This window comes from Pristis pectinata, chromosome 1, assembly GCF_009764475.1.
Source record: "Pristis pectinata isolate sPriPec2 chromosome 1, sPriPec2.1.pri, whole genome shotgun sequence".
Classification (NCBI taxonomy): Eukaryota; Metazoa; Chordata; class Chondrichthyes; order Rhinopristiformes; family Pristidae; genus Pristis; species Pristis pectinata.
The window spans coordinates 81,779,128-81,794,186 of record NC_067405.1 but is presented as its reverse complement, the minus strand read 5'-3'; the positions used below and the strand labels follow the sequence as shown (position 1 = coordinate 81,794,186).

General features: G+C 49.7%; 3 protein-coding genes across 6 annotated transcripts in view; 1 reads left to right on the top strand and 2 right to left on the bottom strand.

Moving 5' to 3' along the window:
• haus2 (HAUS augmin like complex subunit 2) overlaps window positions 1–3,327 on the bottom strand; it is a 27,875-nt gene extending 24,548 nt beyond the window's left edge. Inside the window, exon 1 of the mRNA XM_052031491.1 lies at window positions 3,176–3,327. The gene's annotated coding sequence lies outside the window, so the exon portion shown is untranslated. The remainder of the gene's footprint in view (window positions 1–3,175) is intronic.
• Window positions 3,299–13,948, top strand: lrrc57 (leucine rich repeat containing 57). Of its 2 annotated transcripts, none has more exons than XM_052031440.1 (6): window positions 3,299–3,447; window positions 4,077–4,258; window positions 9,965–10,100; window positions 10,938–11,206; window positions 12,401–12,586; window positions 13,100–13,948. In XM_052031440.1, exons 2-6 carry the CDS (start codon window positions 4,139–4,141, stop codon window positions 13,139–13,141), a joined length of 753 nt encoding a protein of 250 aa, XP_051887400.1. In that variant the 5' UTR covers window positions 3,299–3,447; window positions 4,077–4,138; the 3' UTR covers window positions 13,142–13,948. The 2 variants fall into 2 exon arrangements, with proteins under 2 accessions (XP_051887400.1, XP_051887409.1); XM_052031449.1 differs by having other exon boundaries at window positions 3,378–3,511.
• LOC127578905 (synaptosomal-associated protein 23-like) overlaps window positions 13,827–15,059 on the bottom strand; it is a 33,289-nt gene continuing 32,056 nt past the window's right edge. For all 3 annotated transcript variants that reach the window (XM_052031461.1, XM_052031475.1, XM_052031469.1), the window contains exon 8: window positions 13,827–15,059. In XM_052031461.1, the coding sequence (XP_051887421.1) occupies window positions 14,994–15,059 (66 nt within the window). In that variant the 3' untranslated portion in view covers window positions 13,827–14,993.

The window sequence follows — 15,059 nt, the reverse complement described above, 5'->3', positions numbered from 1 at the left end:
TGGGGTGGGGGGGTGGGCTGTTGTTATTGGGGTGGGTTGTTGTTGGGGTGGGGGGGTGGGCTGTTGTTATTGGGGTGGGTTGTTGTTGGGGTGGGGGGGTGGGTTGTTGTTGGGGTGGGGGGGTGGGCTGTTGTTATTGGGGTGGGTTGTTGTTGGGGTGGGGGGGTGGGCTGTTCTTATTGGGGTGGGTTGTTGTTGGGGTGGGGGGGTGGGCTGTTGTTATTGGGGTGGGTTGTTATTGGGGTGGGTTGTTGTTGGGGTGGGCTGTTGTTATTGGGGTGGGTTGTTATTGGGGTGGGTTGTTGTTGGGGTGGGCTGTTGTTATTGGGGTGGGTTGTTGTTGGGGTGGGGGGTGGGCTGTTGTTGTTGGGGTGGGGGGGGTGGGCTGTTGTTATTGGGGTGGACTGTTATTGGGGTGGGGGGTGGGCTGTTGTTATTGGGGTGGGTTGTTGTTGGGGTGGGCTATTGTTATTGGGGTGGGGGGGTGGGTTGTTGTTGGGGTGGGGGGGTGGGCTGTTGTTATTGGGGTGGGTTGTTGTTGGGGTGGGCTGTTGTTATTGGGGTGGGTTGTTGTTGGGGTGGGCTGTTGTTATTGGGGTGGGTTGTTGTTGGGGTGGGCTGTTGTTATTGGGGTGGGTTGTTGTTGGGGTGGGCTGTTGTTATTGGGGTGGGTTGTTGTTGGGGTGGGCTGTTGTTATTGGGGTGGGTTGTTGTTGGGGTGGGCTGTTGTTACTGGGGTGGGTTGTTGTTGGGGTGGGGGGGTGGGCTGTTGTTATTGGGGTGGGTTGTTGTTGGGGTGGGGGGGTGGGCTGTTGTTATTGGGGTGGGTTGTTGTTGGGGTGGGGGGGTGGGCTGTTGTTATTGGGGTGGGTTGTTGTTGGGGTGGGGGGGTGGGCTGTTGTTATTGGGGTGGGTTGTTGTTGGGGTGGGGGGGTGGGCTGTTGTTATTGGGGTGGGTTGTTGTTGGGGTGGGCTGTTGTTGTTGGGGTGGGGGGTGGGCTGTTGTTATTGGGGTGGGTTGTTGTTGGGGTGGGGGGGTGGGCTGTTGTTATTGGGGTGGGTTGTTGTTGGGGTGGGGGGTGGGTTGTTGTTGGGGTGGGGGGTGGGGTGTTGTTGTTGGGGTGGGGGGTGGGCTGTTGTTGTTGGGGTGGGGGGTGGGCTGTTGTTATTGGGGTGGGTTGTTGTTGGGGTGGGCTGTTGTTATTGGGGTGGGTTGTTGTTGGGGTGGGGGGGTGGGCTGTTGTTATTGGGGTGGGTTGTTGTTGGGGTGGGGGGGTGGGCTGTTGTTATTGGGGTGGGTTGTTGTTGGGTGGGGGGGTGGGCTGTTGTTATTGGGGTGGGTTGTTGTTGGGTGGGGGGGTGGGCTGTTGTTATTGGGGTGGGTTGTTGTTGGGTGGGGGGGTGGGCTGTTGTTATTGGGGTGGGTTGTTGTTGGGTGGGGGGGTGGGCTGTTGTTGGGTGGGGGGGTGGGCTGTTGTTGGGGTGGGTTGTTGTTGGGTGGGGGGGTGGGCTGTTGTTGTTGGGGTGGGTTGTTGTTGGGTGGGGGGGTGGGCTGTTGTTGTTGGGGTGGGTTGTTGTTGGGTGGGGGGTGGGTTGTTGTTGGGGGGGGGGTGGGCTGTTGTTGTTGGGGTGGGTTGTTGTTGGGTGGGGGGGTGGGCTGTTGTTGGGGTGGGGGGGTGGGCTGTTGTTGGGTGGGGGGTGGGCTGTTGTTGTTGGGGTGGGTTGTTGTTGGGTGGGGGGGTGGGCTGTTGTTGGGTGGGGGGGGTGGGCTGTTGTTGTTTGGGTGGGTTGTTGTTGGGTGGGCTGTTGTTGTTGGGGTGGGTTGTTGTTGGGTGGGGGGGTGGGCTGTTGTTGTTGGGGTGGGTTGTTGTTGGGGTGGGGGGGTGGGCTGTTGTTATTGGGGTGGGTTGTTGTTGGGGTGGGGGGGGTGGGCTGTTGTTATTGGGGTGGGTTGTTGTTGGGGTGGGGGGGTGGGCGGTTGTTATTGGGGTGGGTTGTTGTTATTGGGGTGGGTTGTTGTTGGGGTGGGGGGGTGGGCTGTTGTTATTGGGGTGGGTTGTTGTTGGGGTGGGGGGTGGGTTGTTGTTGGGGTGGGGGTGGGCTGTTGTTATTGGGGTGGGTTGTTGTTGGGGTGGGGGGGTGGGCTGTTGTTATTGGGGTGGGTTGTTGTTGGGGTGGGCTGTTGTTATTGGGGTGGGGGGGTGGGCTGTTGTTATTGGGGTGGGTTGTTGTTGGGGTGGGGGGGTGGGCTGTTGTTATTGGGGTGGGTTGTTGTTGGGGTGGGGGGGTGGGCTGTTGTTATTGGGGTGGGTTGTTGTTGGGGTGGGGGGGGTGGGCTGTTGTTATTGGGGTGGGTTGTTGTTGGGGTGGGGGGGTGGGCTGTTGTTGTTGGGGTGGGGGGGTGGGCGGTTGTTATTGGGGTGGACTGTTATTGGGGTGGGGGGTGGGCTGTTGTTATTGGGGTGGGTTGTTGTTGGGGTGGGCTATTGTTATTGGGGTGGGGGGGTGGGTTGTTGTTGGGGTGGGGGGGTGGGCTGTTGTTATTGGGGTGGGTTGTTGTTGGGGTGGGGGGGGTGGGCTGTTGTTATTGGGGTGGGTTGTTGTTGGGTGGGGGGGGTGGGCTGTTATTATTGGGGTGGGTTGTTGTTGGGTGGGGGGGGTGGGCTGTTGTTGGGGTGGGTTGTTGTTGGGTGGGGGGGTGGGCTGTTGTTGTTGGGGTGGGTTGTTGTTGGGTGGGGGGGTGGGCTGTTGTTGTTGGGGTGGGTTGTTGTTGGGTGGGGGGTGGGCTGTTGTTGTTGGGGTGGGTTGTTGTTGGGTGGGGGGGTGGGCTGTTGTTGGGGTGGGGGGGTGGGCTGTTGTTGTTGGGGTGGGTTGTTGTTGGGTGTGGGGGTGGGCTGTTGTTGTTGGGGTGGGTTGTTGTTGGGTGGGGGGGTGGGCTGTTGTTGTTGGGGTGGGTTGTTGTTGGGTGGGGGGGGTGGGCTGTTGTTGTTGGGGTGGGTTGTTGTTGGGTGGGGGGGTGGGCTGTTGTTGTTGGGGTGGGTTGTTGTTGGGTGGGGGGGTGGGTTGTTGTTGTTGGGGTGGGTTGTTGTTGGGTGGGGGGGTGGGCTGTTGTTGTTGGGGTGGGTTGTTGTGGGGTGGGGACCGCACGGACACCCCTCGAGCCGCCGTCACTCACCGCTCCTTGCTTCGCGCCGACGCCCGATCGAATGCCGATAACGTTCGTTATTGACGAGTCGCGGCCTTATGACGCAGGGCACCCACCATCTTGGTAAGGTCGACGCGCAATTTCCCTTTTCGAGGCGTCTGGGGCCGTTACCCGTGTCCGTGAGGTGGGTGGAGTTGGACCCCGCCCCGCCGAGAATAGGCGGAAGTGTCGTCGTCGGGGTTCCGGCCACTACTCTGGCCCTGGAGACCGGGAGGAGCAGCGGCAGGCTCGGGTAGTGAAAGGTGAGGGTGTGTCCGGGCTCTGCAACTGCAGTGTTTCCAGCCACCTCTGTCTGCAGAAGCACAGGTGCGCTCACTGGGGCGGTGGGGTGGGGTGGTGTGGTGACGAGGTGGGAGGGGAGGGGAGGGGAGGGGAGGGGAGGGGAGGCAACGGGGAATAATAATCCAGGCAAGTGGAGTTTGTCCCATCAGACTCCGACCGATCTTCTGCAGATACCTGGTCTCTGACCTCTTGTACGTATGGCTCAGGTTGGTTTCTGGCCACTCGTTGGTGACCCCCAAGATTTTTATGGCGAGGAACTCAAATGATGGTAATGTCATATCAGGGTAGATAGTTAGACAGACCCTTATTGGGGATGGTTATTGCTTGGCATTTGTCTGATGCAACTGCTGAGTGGCACTTTTTCATTGTTCCTGAATGTTGTCTCGATTGGGGGCACCAACAGTGCTGGTGATGCATTGATCCAATATTGGGTGCACTGACAGTGCTGAGATTGGCCAAACATAGTGGACTGGGTGCTGATGGGAATTGATGTTGACTTGTAGGTGAGAGAGTAGTATAGATCCAGCAAGGGTGGGTGGGTGGGTGGGCATTGTGTAAGTTCCTCATTTTTTTTTTGTCTTTCTTTTAGATATGATCTAGTGTGACTGCAGTGTTGGGAGAAGGACTCATCTTAAACAGACTTCGATGTGAATGGCGATTGGGGAAATTATTTCTTTTGGTTTTGCCATGGGGAACAGTGCCCTGAAAGCTCACCTGGAAACTGCACAGAAGACGGGTGTGTTCCAGCTTACAGGGAAAGGCCTCAATGAGGTGAGAAGCTTCAGTGTCAGTTTTGAAAGAGGTTCAGGGAGGGAATTTCACATCTGGATGCCAGACCAGCTGGAGCAGGGATGTAGTGAGGTGATGCTGCTAAGGAGTATGTGGAGTTCGTGGTGATGGTGTGGCTTTCTTGGGCTCAGTTGTGAATAGTCTGGGCCATTTTCAGCTCCTTGCCTGGGAGAGAGATGGAGCCAGTGGCTGAAGATGGGTGCCTGATAGAACAAAGCCAGCCCAATATTTAGTTGCAACAATTTTCTCTGGTGTCAGACAATATCGAGGTACAGGTCCTTCCTACGTTATGAAGGCCTGACTTATGGACACCCCATACATACAAGTGTTTGGGAGACTGATGGGATGGATTTGCCAGCTGCTGCAGGCATCTTCTGCTGGGTGGGAATGGGGAATTTCCATGTGCCTTCTCTCCACGAGCTGCAATAATTGGGGGCTGGGTGGAGCCGAGCAGAGCAGAGCTGGGACTGCTGGGCAGACTCACTCACTGAGTCAGTGAGGCTGGCTTGCAGCCACTCTTGCTGTGCCTGCTCACTCTCCCATCACAGCTGTTTCTGTGATCCTCTCCCACTCACTGTTTCTTTTCATAACCTGGACTGTTTGTAAGTCAGAAATAAACAGTTCTCAGGAACGGAACCCTGTCATAACCCGGGGACTGCTGTAGTGGAAGGGTCAGGGCAGGGACTGAAGTGGAAATGGATGCTGCCATGGTAGATGTGGAAATGAATGCCATGTTAACAGATGGTGATGCTGACGGGCAGCATATAAATGGGGAACTGACAGTTCCTGGGAGGGGAATTGGAGCACGTGGGAACAGAAGTATTGCTGGTAATGATTGGAAATAATGAACCAGGTAACTGCTGGACAACAGAAGACTTCAGAGAGGTACACATAGGGAGAAATACAGCACAGAAACAGCCCCTTGGGTCCACCTAGTCTGTGGTGACCATCAGGATGGAGCATCAGTTTAATGCAAAGCTGCGCACAGGTCCTCAGTCACTTTGACTTTCATGTGTGCCTTCGATAACTCTTTCAGTTCCACTGCAGGGCCAAGGAGTCTTTGGGAATATGTTCAAGCAGGTTAAAGGAAATACAAGGCTGGTTGATATCTCCAATCCTTGAGAAGAGTGGATGCGAGAGCGATCATAGAAACATAGAAAACCTACAGCAAAATTCAGGCCCTTTGGCCCACAAAGCTGTGCCAAACATGTCCCTACCTTAGAAATTACTAGGCTTACTCATAGCCCTCTATTTTTCTCAGCTCCATGTACCTATCCAACAGTCTCTTAAAAGACCCTATCATATCCACCTCCACCACCATTGCTAGCAGCTCATTCCACACACTCACCACTCTGAGTAAAAAAAAACTTAACCCTGATATCTCCTCTATATCTACTACCCAGCACCTTAAACCTGTGTCCTCTTGTGGCAACCATTTCAGCCCTGGGAAAAAGCCTCTGACTATCCACACGACCAATGCCTCTCATCATCTTATACACTGCTATCAGGTTCCCCCCTCATCCTCCATTGCTCCAAGGAGCAAAGGCCGAGTTCCCTCAACCTGTTTTCATAAGGCATGCTCCCAATCCTGGCAGCATCCTTGTAAATCTCCTGTGCACCTTTTCTATGGTTTCTACATCCTTCCTGTAGTGAGGTGACCAGAACTGAACACAGTACTCCAAGTGGGGTCTGACCAGGGTCCTATATAGCTGCAACATTACCTCTGCTCCTAAATTCAATTCCACGATTGATGAAGGACAATGCACCATATGCCTTCTTAAACACAGAGTCAACCTGTGCAGCTGCTTTGCGTGTCCTATGGACTCGGACCCCAAGATCCCTCTGATCCTCCACACTGCCAAGAGTCCTACCATTAATACTATACTCTGCCATCATATTTGACCTACCAAAATGAACCACTTCACACTTATCTGGGTTGAACTCCATCTGCCACTTTTCAGCCCAACTTTGCATCTTATGTTCTGCTGTAATCTGACAGCCCTCCATACTATCCACAACACCTCCAACCTTTGTGTCATCCGCAAACTTACTAACCCATCCCGCCACTTCCTCATCCAGATAGTTTATAAAATTCACAGAGTAAGGGTCCCAGAACAGATCCCTGAGGTACACCACTGGTCACCGACCTCCATGCGGAATACAACCTGTCAACAACCACTCTTTGCCTTCTGTGGGCCAGCCAGTTCTGGATCCACAAAGCAATGTCCCCTTGGATCCCATTCCTCCTTACATACTCAATAAGCCTTGCAAGGGGTACCTTATCAAACGCTTTGCTGAAATCCATATACACTACATCTACTGCTCTCCCTTCATCGATGTGTTTAGTCACATCCTCAAAAAATTCAATCAGGCTCGTAATGCAGGACCTGCCCTTGACAAAGCCATGCTGACTATTCCTAATCATATTATATCTCTCCAAATGTTCATAAATCCTGCCTCTCAGGATCTTCTCTATCAACTTACCAACCACTGAAGTAAGACTCACTGGTCTATAATATCCTGGGCTATCTCTACTCCCTTTCTTGAATAAGGGAACAACATCCACACCCTCTAATCCTCCGGAACATCTCCTGTCTCCATTGATGATGCAAAGATCATCGCCAGAGGCTCTGCAATCTCCTACCTCGCCTCTCACAGCAGCCTGGGGTACATCTCATCTGGTCCCAGCGACTTATCCAACTTGATGCTTTCCAAAAGTTCCAGCACCTCCTCTTTCTTAAATATCTACATGCTCAAGCTTTTCAGCCTGCTGCAAGTCCTCAATACAATCACCAAATTTTTTGCTGTGGTGAATACTGACGTAAAGTATTTATTAAGTACCTGTGCTATTTCTTCCGGATCCACACACACTTCCCCACTGCTGCACTTGATAGGCCCTATTCTTTCACATCTTATCCTCTTGCTCTTCACAAACCTGTAGAATGCCTTGGGGTTTTCCTTAATCCTGCCTGCCAAGGCCTTCTCATGGCCCCTTCTGGCTCTCCTAATTTCCTTCTTAAGCTCCTTCCTGTTAGCCTTATACTCTTCCAGATTTAACATTAAGAGGCTCTCTGAACCTTTTGTAAGCTTTTCTTTTCCTTTTGACTGGAGTTATTACAGCCTTTGTACACCATGGTTCCTGTATCCTATCATAACTTCCTTGTCTCATTGGAACATACCTATGCAGAACTCCACACAAGTATCCCCTGAATACTTGCCACATTTCTTCCGTACTTTTCCCTGAGAACATCTGTTCCCAATTTAAGCTTCCAATTTCCTGCCTGAGAGCCTCATAATTCCCTTTAGCCTAACTAAATGCCTTTCTAGTCTGTCTGTTCCTATCTCTCTCTAATGCTATTATAAAGGAGATAGAATTATGATCACTATCTCCACTGAGATCTGACACCTGGTCAGGTTCACTTCCCCAATACCAAATCAAGTACAGCCTCTCCTCTTACAGGCCTATCTGCATATTGTGTCAAGAATCCTTCCTGAACACGCTTAACAAACTCCACCCCATCTACACCCCTTGCTGTATGGAGATGTCAATCGATATTCGGGAAATTAAAATCTCCCATCACAACAACTGTTATTATCACACCTTTCTAGGACCTGTTTCCCTATCTGCTCCTCGATATCCCTGTTACTATTGGGCGCCCTATAAAAAAACACCAAGTTATTGACCCCTTCCTGTTCCTAACCTCCACCCACAGAGACTCTGTAGACAATCCCTCCACGACGTCCACCTTTTCTGCAGCCGTGACACTATCTCTGATCAACAGTGCCACTCCCCCACCTCTTTTGCCTCCCTCCCTGTCCTTTCTGAAATATCTAAAACCCGGCACTTGAAGTAACCATTCCTGTCCCTGAGCCATCTAAGTCTCTGTAATGGCCACCACATCGTAGCTCCAAGTATTTATCCAAGCTCTAAGCTCATCCACCTTGTTCACAATACTCCTTGCGTTAAAATAGACACATCTCAAACCGTTGGTCTGAGCACGTCCCTTCTCTATCACCTACCTATCCTCCCTCTCGTACTGTCTACAAGCTTTCTCTATTTGAGAGCCAAACACCTGACCAGTTTCTCCAGTTCATATCCCACACCCCAACAATTCTAGTTTAAACTCTCCCCAGTAGCCTTAGTAAACCTCCCCACCAGGATATTGGTCTCCCTGGGATTCAAGTCCTTTTTGTACAGGTCATACCTGCCCCAAAAGAGGCCCCAGTGATCCAGAAATCTGAATCCCTCCCCCTCACTCCAACCCCCCAGCCATGCAATTAACCTTTACCTCATTCTATTCCTATACTCACTGTCGCGTGGCACCGGCAGTAATCCTGAAATTACTACCTTTGTGGTCCTGCTTCTCAACTTCCTTCCTAACTCCCTATAGTCTTTTTTCAGGACCTCATCCCTTTTCCTACCTATGTCATTGGTATCAATATGTACCACGACCTCTGGCTGTTCTCCCTCCCTCTGCAGGATATCTTGGATACGATCTGAAACATCCCGGACCCTGGCACCTGGGAGGCAAACTACCATCCGAGTTTCCTTCCTGCATCCACAGAATCGCCTGACTGCCCCCCTAACTATAGAGTCCCCTATCACTACTGCCCTCCTCTCTCTTTCCCTACCCTTCTGAGCCACAGAGCCAGACTCTGTGCCAGAGACACTGCCACTGTTGCTTCCCCCAGGTAGGCTGTCTCCCCCAACAGTACTCAAGCAGGAGAACTTACTGTCAAGGGGTACAGCCACAGGGGTACTCTCTAGTACCTGTCTCTTGCCCTTCCCCCTCCTGTTGTTGACCCACTTGCCTGTCTCCCGTGGCCCTGGTGTGACCACCTGCCTACAGCTCCTCTCTATCACCTCCTCACTCTCCCTGACCAGACGAAGGTCATCGAGCTGCCTCTCCAGTTCCCTAACATGGTCCCTTAGGTGCTGCAGCTCTACACACCGGGTGCAGATGTGGCCGTCCTGGAGGCTGGGAGACTCTGGGAACTCCCACATCTGACACCTAGCACAGAAAACTGCACTCATATTCCTTTCTTTCCTCAATTATCACCTACCTTGCCCCATTACCGCCTAAGCCTGTTGATCCAAAGCCCAATCTCTCCGCTCCCTCTCACTCAACTGCCCGCTGGATATAGCAGTCTTTTTAAACTGTTCGCGCGCTACTGACTGATGTCACGTGCCTGCGCAGTCTATCCCCGCTATCCCTGAATTGTTAGGAAAAAAGCTTATCTTTTCTGAAGTCCTCGGCTGATTCCACTTGCTCACCTCGCGCTCCCGATCATTTCCTACATGTGGCTATCACTCATTTCAGGAATGCAGGTGACAAGAATAGAACTTGGCAGTAACTCCTCACCTGTACTTGATCTGATACCCTGTGACTGTTCTCCCATTGACTGTACTCCTAACCTGTACCCAAATTGATATCCCATTGACCATACTCCCAATCTATAGCCAATCTGATATTCCATGACAGTACTCCCATTCCGCTGATAGTTTTGGTTTTGGGTTCCTTTCTGGAGATTAAGGAGTCTGTTTCGGTCCTTGGCCAACCAACATCTGGGTGCAAGTTGGCATTTAGCCTGGAGACTCTGGATGGTGATAACGGGGGGTGTATAGGATGGCCCTTTTAATCCTTTAACAATCTTTATGTATGTTGGGATTTGTTTTTTAATGTTCAGTTCCCTGTAGACCTGCAGAGACTCGCAGCAAATTTGAGAACGATGGATCTTTCAGGAAACAAGATCGAGACTTTGCCTTCTGTCATTGGGCATTTCCCAGCATTGAAGAGCCTGACTCTCAATAACAATAAATTGGGTAAGACTGAGTAACCCATCAACTGAACACAGCATCATGTGTCTCTGTTAATGCTGTTACTTCACACCCAACCATCATGCTATCGCGTGTTTCCATCTTCTTGTCTATTTTCACACACCAACTGACCTCTCTCTGTCTGCTTGACTTTATTACTCCACTTACTTCCACCTATCCACGTTTGTTCTTTATGACTTTCCTGTACTTCTCGTTTTTTCTACACTCCATTTCTTATTTGCTTTATTTCTCTGCTGCATTTGATTTAACCACCCCAACAGCATTGTTTACACTTAAAATATTTCTGGTTCCTGGTCTTGGTTAGGTGAAGCCCATGCCTTCTGTTAAGGCCATTATTGACTGATCTTAATCCCAGGAGTCTATACCCTTTTCTCTTACTACATCATCCAACCTCTCGTGCAACCTTTCCAAGCCGTTGCCTGCCCCTTGTGGTCCATAGAGAACAAAGAAAAACTACAGCACAATTCAGGGCCTTCAGCCCACAAAGCTGTGCTGAACATGTCCCTACCCTAGAAATTACTAGGCTTACCCACAGCCCTCTATTTTACTCAGCTCCATGTACCTATCTAATAGTCTCTTGAAAGATCCTATCGTATCCGCCTCCACCACTGTTTCCAGCAGCCCATTCCACGCACTCACCACTCTGAGTAAAAAAAACTCAGTACTCTAGAAACATGAATCTTGCCCTCCTACGTGGTCTCCAGCCTCAGAGTGACCTGTAATTGGAAGATTGCTCAGTACCTTAACTAGCCGTCAACCTTACCAACTGAACAAGTTTGTCTTTGTCAGCCTGAGGTTTTTCTGTCCTTCCCTTCCTGTCAGCTGTTCTTCCTGAGGACTTGGGCAAATTGAAGAAACTGGAGAATCTTCACCTCAGTGGTAACTCGTTGAAGCATCTCCCTTCCAGCTTTGGGCAGCTGGCAGCCCTGAAGATCCTGAGCCTCTCCGGGAACCGGCTGCGGGAGTTTCCTCTCCAGCTATGTCAACTCCGACACCTGGATGTAGTGGATCTGTCCAAGAACCAAATCCAGCGTCTTCCAGATGACCTGGAACAGCTGCAGGCCATTGAACTTAATGTCAACCAGAACCAGGTCAGTCACCACATTTAAACAAGCTCCAGTACCAGAGGATATGCAGTATAAGGTGTGTGCACTTTGAGCATTGGTTGTCCAGTGAGTTCTTTACATTAATGTGCACTACTGGGTATGTACATTGAGCTGTGAACATTAGTTGTGCACAGCAGGACTGTGTATACTGTTAGCTAATTGCACCATAGTCTGTGTATTATCCCCTGTACACACTGAGTTGTGAGCACCTCAATGTGTGGAGAGGAAGCCAGTGTGGATTTGTAAACATCAAACCACATTTAACATACATTATTTTTTCCTTTAGCAGTCATTGGTGGTAAGGTCAACTTTGAAGCCAAGAAATATGGATGAGGGTTTTGTTTTAAAAAAGTATGGGCTGAGCAGAGAGAGGAAGGAATTTACAGGAGTGAAGTCAAAAAGTGATGGTACAAAAAGTAAAAGTCCCATCTTTGCATTTATGTTGAAAGGGATGGAAGTAACATTGCAATTCAGATTGGGCCTCATTTGGAGAGCTGTGTTGGCCTGAGGGAACATTGATGCACCAGAATTATAATATTAATATTTTATTTACAGCGTGGTAACAGGCCCTTCCGGCCCAACGAGTCCGTGCCGCCCATTTTAAACCCAAATTAACCTACCTGTACGTCTTTGCAATGTGGGAGGAAACCGGAGCACCCGGAGGAAACCCACGCAGACACGGGAGAACGTACAAATTCCTTACAGACAGCAATGGGAATCGAACCCCGATCGCTGGCGCTGTAATAGCGTCACGCTAACCGCTACGCTACTGTGAAGACAGGCTGCATGTACTAGATTTGTATTCCCTTGAAGTCGGGAGATTGCGTAATCCAATTGAGGTGCTTAAAATGAATTTGATAAGGAGGAACCAGAACAAGGACAAATAAACTTAAAACTTATTAGCTGCATCCATTATTGAAATCAAAGCACAGCAGATGCTGAAAACCTGCAATAAAAGCAGAGAATGCTGGAAACACCCAGCAGGTCAGGCAGCACCTCTGGAGACAATGTTTCAGGTCAATGACCCTTTGTCAGTTCTGAAAGACAAGCTACCTGTTTGCTGCTGCCTGACCCACTGAGTTCCTCCAGCTCCTTCGTGTCTTGCTCCAGATTTCCAGCATCTGCAGTCTCATCTGCCAGTTTGATGTTTGGATTTAAGTAACCAGTTTGTACTTCCAGGTCTCTCAGATTTCACCACGCATCTCCCGTTGTCCACGGCTGAAGGTGTTGCGGATGGAAGAGAACTGTTTAGAAATCTCCATGATCCCCATCAGTATTCTGGCTGATTCCCAGATCTCTCTGCTGGCTGTGGAAGGCAACCTCTTTGAAATAAGGAAACTGCGAGACCTGGAGGGATACGATAAGGTTGGTCTCGGCGATGGGAAGCAGGAGGACTGCTGTGCTGCTGCAGGAAGTGGTGGCTTCCTGGGCCGAGAGATAAGACCAAGAATTTATAGCTGTTGCACTCTGCACCGAGAACGTGAAGTGAAAACATCAACACAGGAACATTGTTGGCACAGTTTTGCTCCATGCCAGCAATTGCAGTGCCCTAACCTTTCCCCATGTACTCTCATATCCAGACTAAATACTGCCCAAGCCCATTCATATCCCATCCAAATCTTATTCCCCTTTCCCACTCACCATATTCTGGACATCTAATCCCTTCAACTTCCCACCCACTCTACAGCTTGCTCTCTCATTTTACTAACACTCCATTCACATTCTTGCCTTCCTGTATCCCACCCAAGTGAGCAGGGCATTGGACAAGCATGGTGGTGGTGCACCAAGCCTGGGTTTATAGCTAGGGCATGCTGGACTGTCCTCATGGGGTGGTTGTGGTGCTGCTGTCTGACCTGTGATTGTTCTTTCTCTTTTCAGTACATGGAACGCTTTACAGCAACAAAGAAGAAGTTTGCTTAATGAACACCCAGGTGCGAGAGCCTTTCAACTGTGGGACGACGGGCTGGCCTTTGGATGGCTGGTTAAACGGTGGTTAAATTTCTTAGCCCAGAAGAGTGGAAGTACCTGTGTTGTAGGAGACATGACCATCAATTCCTTGCCTGTTTTACAGTTAAAGCTGACCGTCTTATACAATACTAAATGCTGTAGTTTAAGCTGTTGTTAAATGAGGGCATGTAACGCTACCCACTCCCAAGCTACTGTTGTTGCTCCTTTGATCTCTTCAACACTTTGCACACTACTTTGAGGGGTGGAATCTGAGCAGGAATATGAATGGTGCCCTATAACCCACACTCTAACTGATGGGAGTGAGGCAATTGTCTGGGACCTGGGGCATTCCCATACTGTCAAAGCTCAGTTTCAAGGTATAATTGCACCGTATTCTCTGGTCTGAGCTCTTGCTGATGAGACAGGGTTACCATTTGTTATTTAGAACAATGTATATAACATACTTTGCACATAAAATGTTTTGTTAATCCTCTGCTTATTTTGGTCCTTGATTTGAAGTGTAAAAACAGAACAGAGGGGAACAGGGTAAAGTTTCCTCAGCCTGCCCCAATCTGTGCTAGACAATCCCTGCTCAACCCTTCCTGCCTTGGGCTGGGGTATGTGATAATGCTCTGAACTGTATTTCAATTACAGTGACTTCATGGGAGAATATACATCTTTATTTTAGAAAAAGAATTGAGACATTTGAAGGTGAAAGGAGCTCAATAAGTTTGTGATCACATTTCACATTATTAAACATTATTTCCCAATGCACTCACAGTTGGAGAGAAATGATTAAATGTGCAATATACTGTATATTTTACTTTATGTACACACTTCACTGATAAGTAATGAAGCCAAGCGAGGCTTCATGAAATGTCCCTGATGAAGACAAGCCTTGTAGAGAATCTTGCCTAAGGGGAAAGCCAGCTTCACCCAACTAACAGCACAACTAAAGGTGACTTGCTGCATTAACTCTACCATACAGCCAGTGACTGTAACTCACAACGGGGGGGGGGGAATGTTGTGTAGGGTATGACACAACCAATTTAAATTCAGGTCAGTACACAGTCACATGGCAAAACATTGGAGCCTAGACTATCCTTTAATTGCTAGGGGCAAGACTTGAATGAGTTTTGTACTGTAGAGAAGTCCCTCATTAAAGACAAACCAAGCAAGGACACAGAATTATGAAGGCAGAAATGGTGTACAAGCAATGATCCATCCTTGGGAGCAGGAGGTATCTGAATTACAGGGCACCATTACTTTAGTTGGAGTCTCTAGAACACTGTTCTAATTAAACAATATCCAACTCTTTCTCCTGCTCCACATTCTCTTCTCAGACTGGAAGGCAGGTGTCTACAGCAGCTTATATTGAAAACAAATGGTGGCATTTGTGGGAAGAGACAGGGAGACCTGCAGGCATGGGATGGAGAAAGTAAGCAACAAGAGTAAAGGTGGCCAGAGTAGAGAGCGACAAGTGGGGAGTTGGTCAGAAATATGCCCCAGTGTTGGAGATGTGAATTAGTATCTTGCTCAAGGTTCCCTTTTCAGTCAGTTCTCCAACACCTTTACATCAGAGGTTCTGTACAGGAACATTTGAGAAATCAGTCACTTGTCTATACAGGTCACTGAGGGTGGTTGGATTTTGACAGGGGAGCTTGTGCATGGGTCAACAATGCTGTGAGCCACTCAGTACATCTTAAACTAATTCAAGGAAATAGGTTGGTAGGAGAAATCGCAACAAGGCAGCGCAGTGACTCACACAGAAATAAGACTCTAAGGTGAAGCTGTAAATTCAGAGGCAAGTTTCATGGGCTCCACATTACTTTTTGATGAGTTTGTTTGCTCTCTGGTTGGCTTCATCAATCCGAGCCTTGTTAACTTCAGC

Bases quoted from the DNA above. Each gene is read 5' to 3' on its own strand.
- lrrc57 (XM_052031440.1), top strand. From the start codon at position 4,139: ATGGCGATTGGGGAAATTATTTCTTTTGGTTTTGCCATGGGGAACAGT. The intron at 11,207-12,400 runs GTCAGTCACCAC...TTGTACTTCCAG, and splicing joins TTAATGTCAACCAGAACCAG to GTCTCTCAGATTTCACCACG. The intron at 12,587-13,099 runs GTTGGTCTCGGC...TTCTCTTTTCAG, and splicing joins ACCTGGAGGGATACGATAAG to TACATGGAACGCTTTACAGC.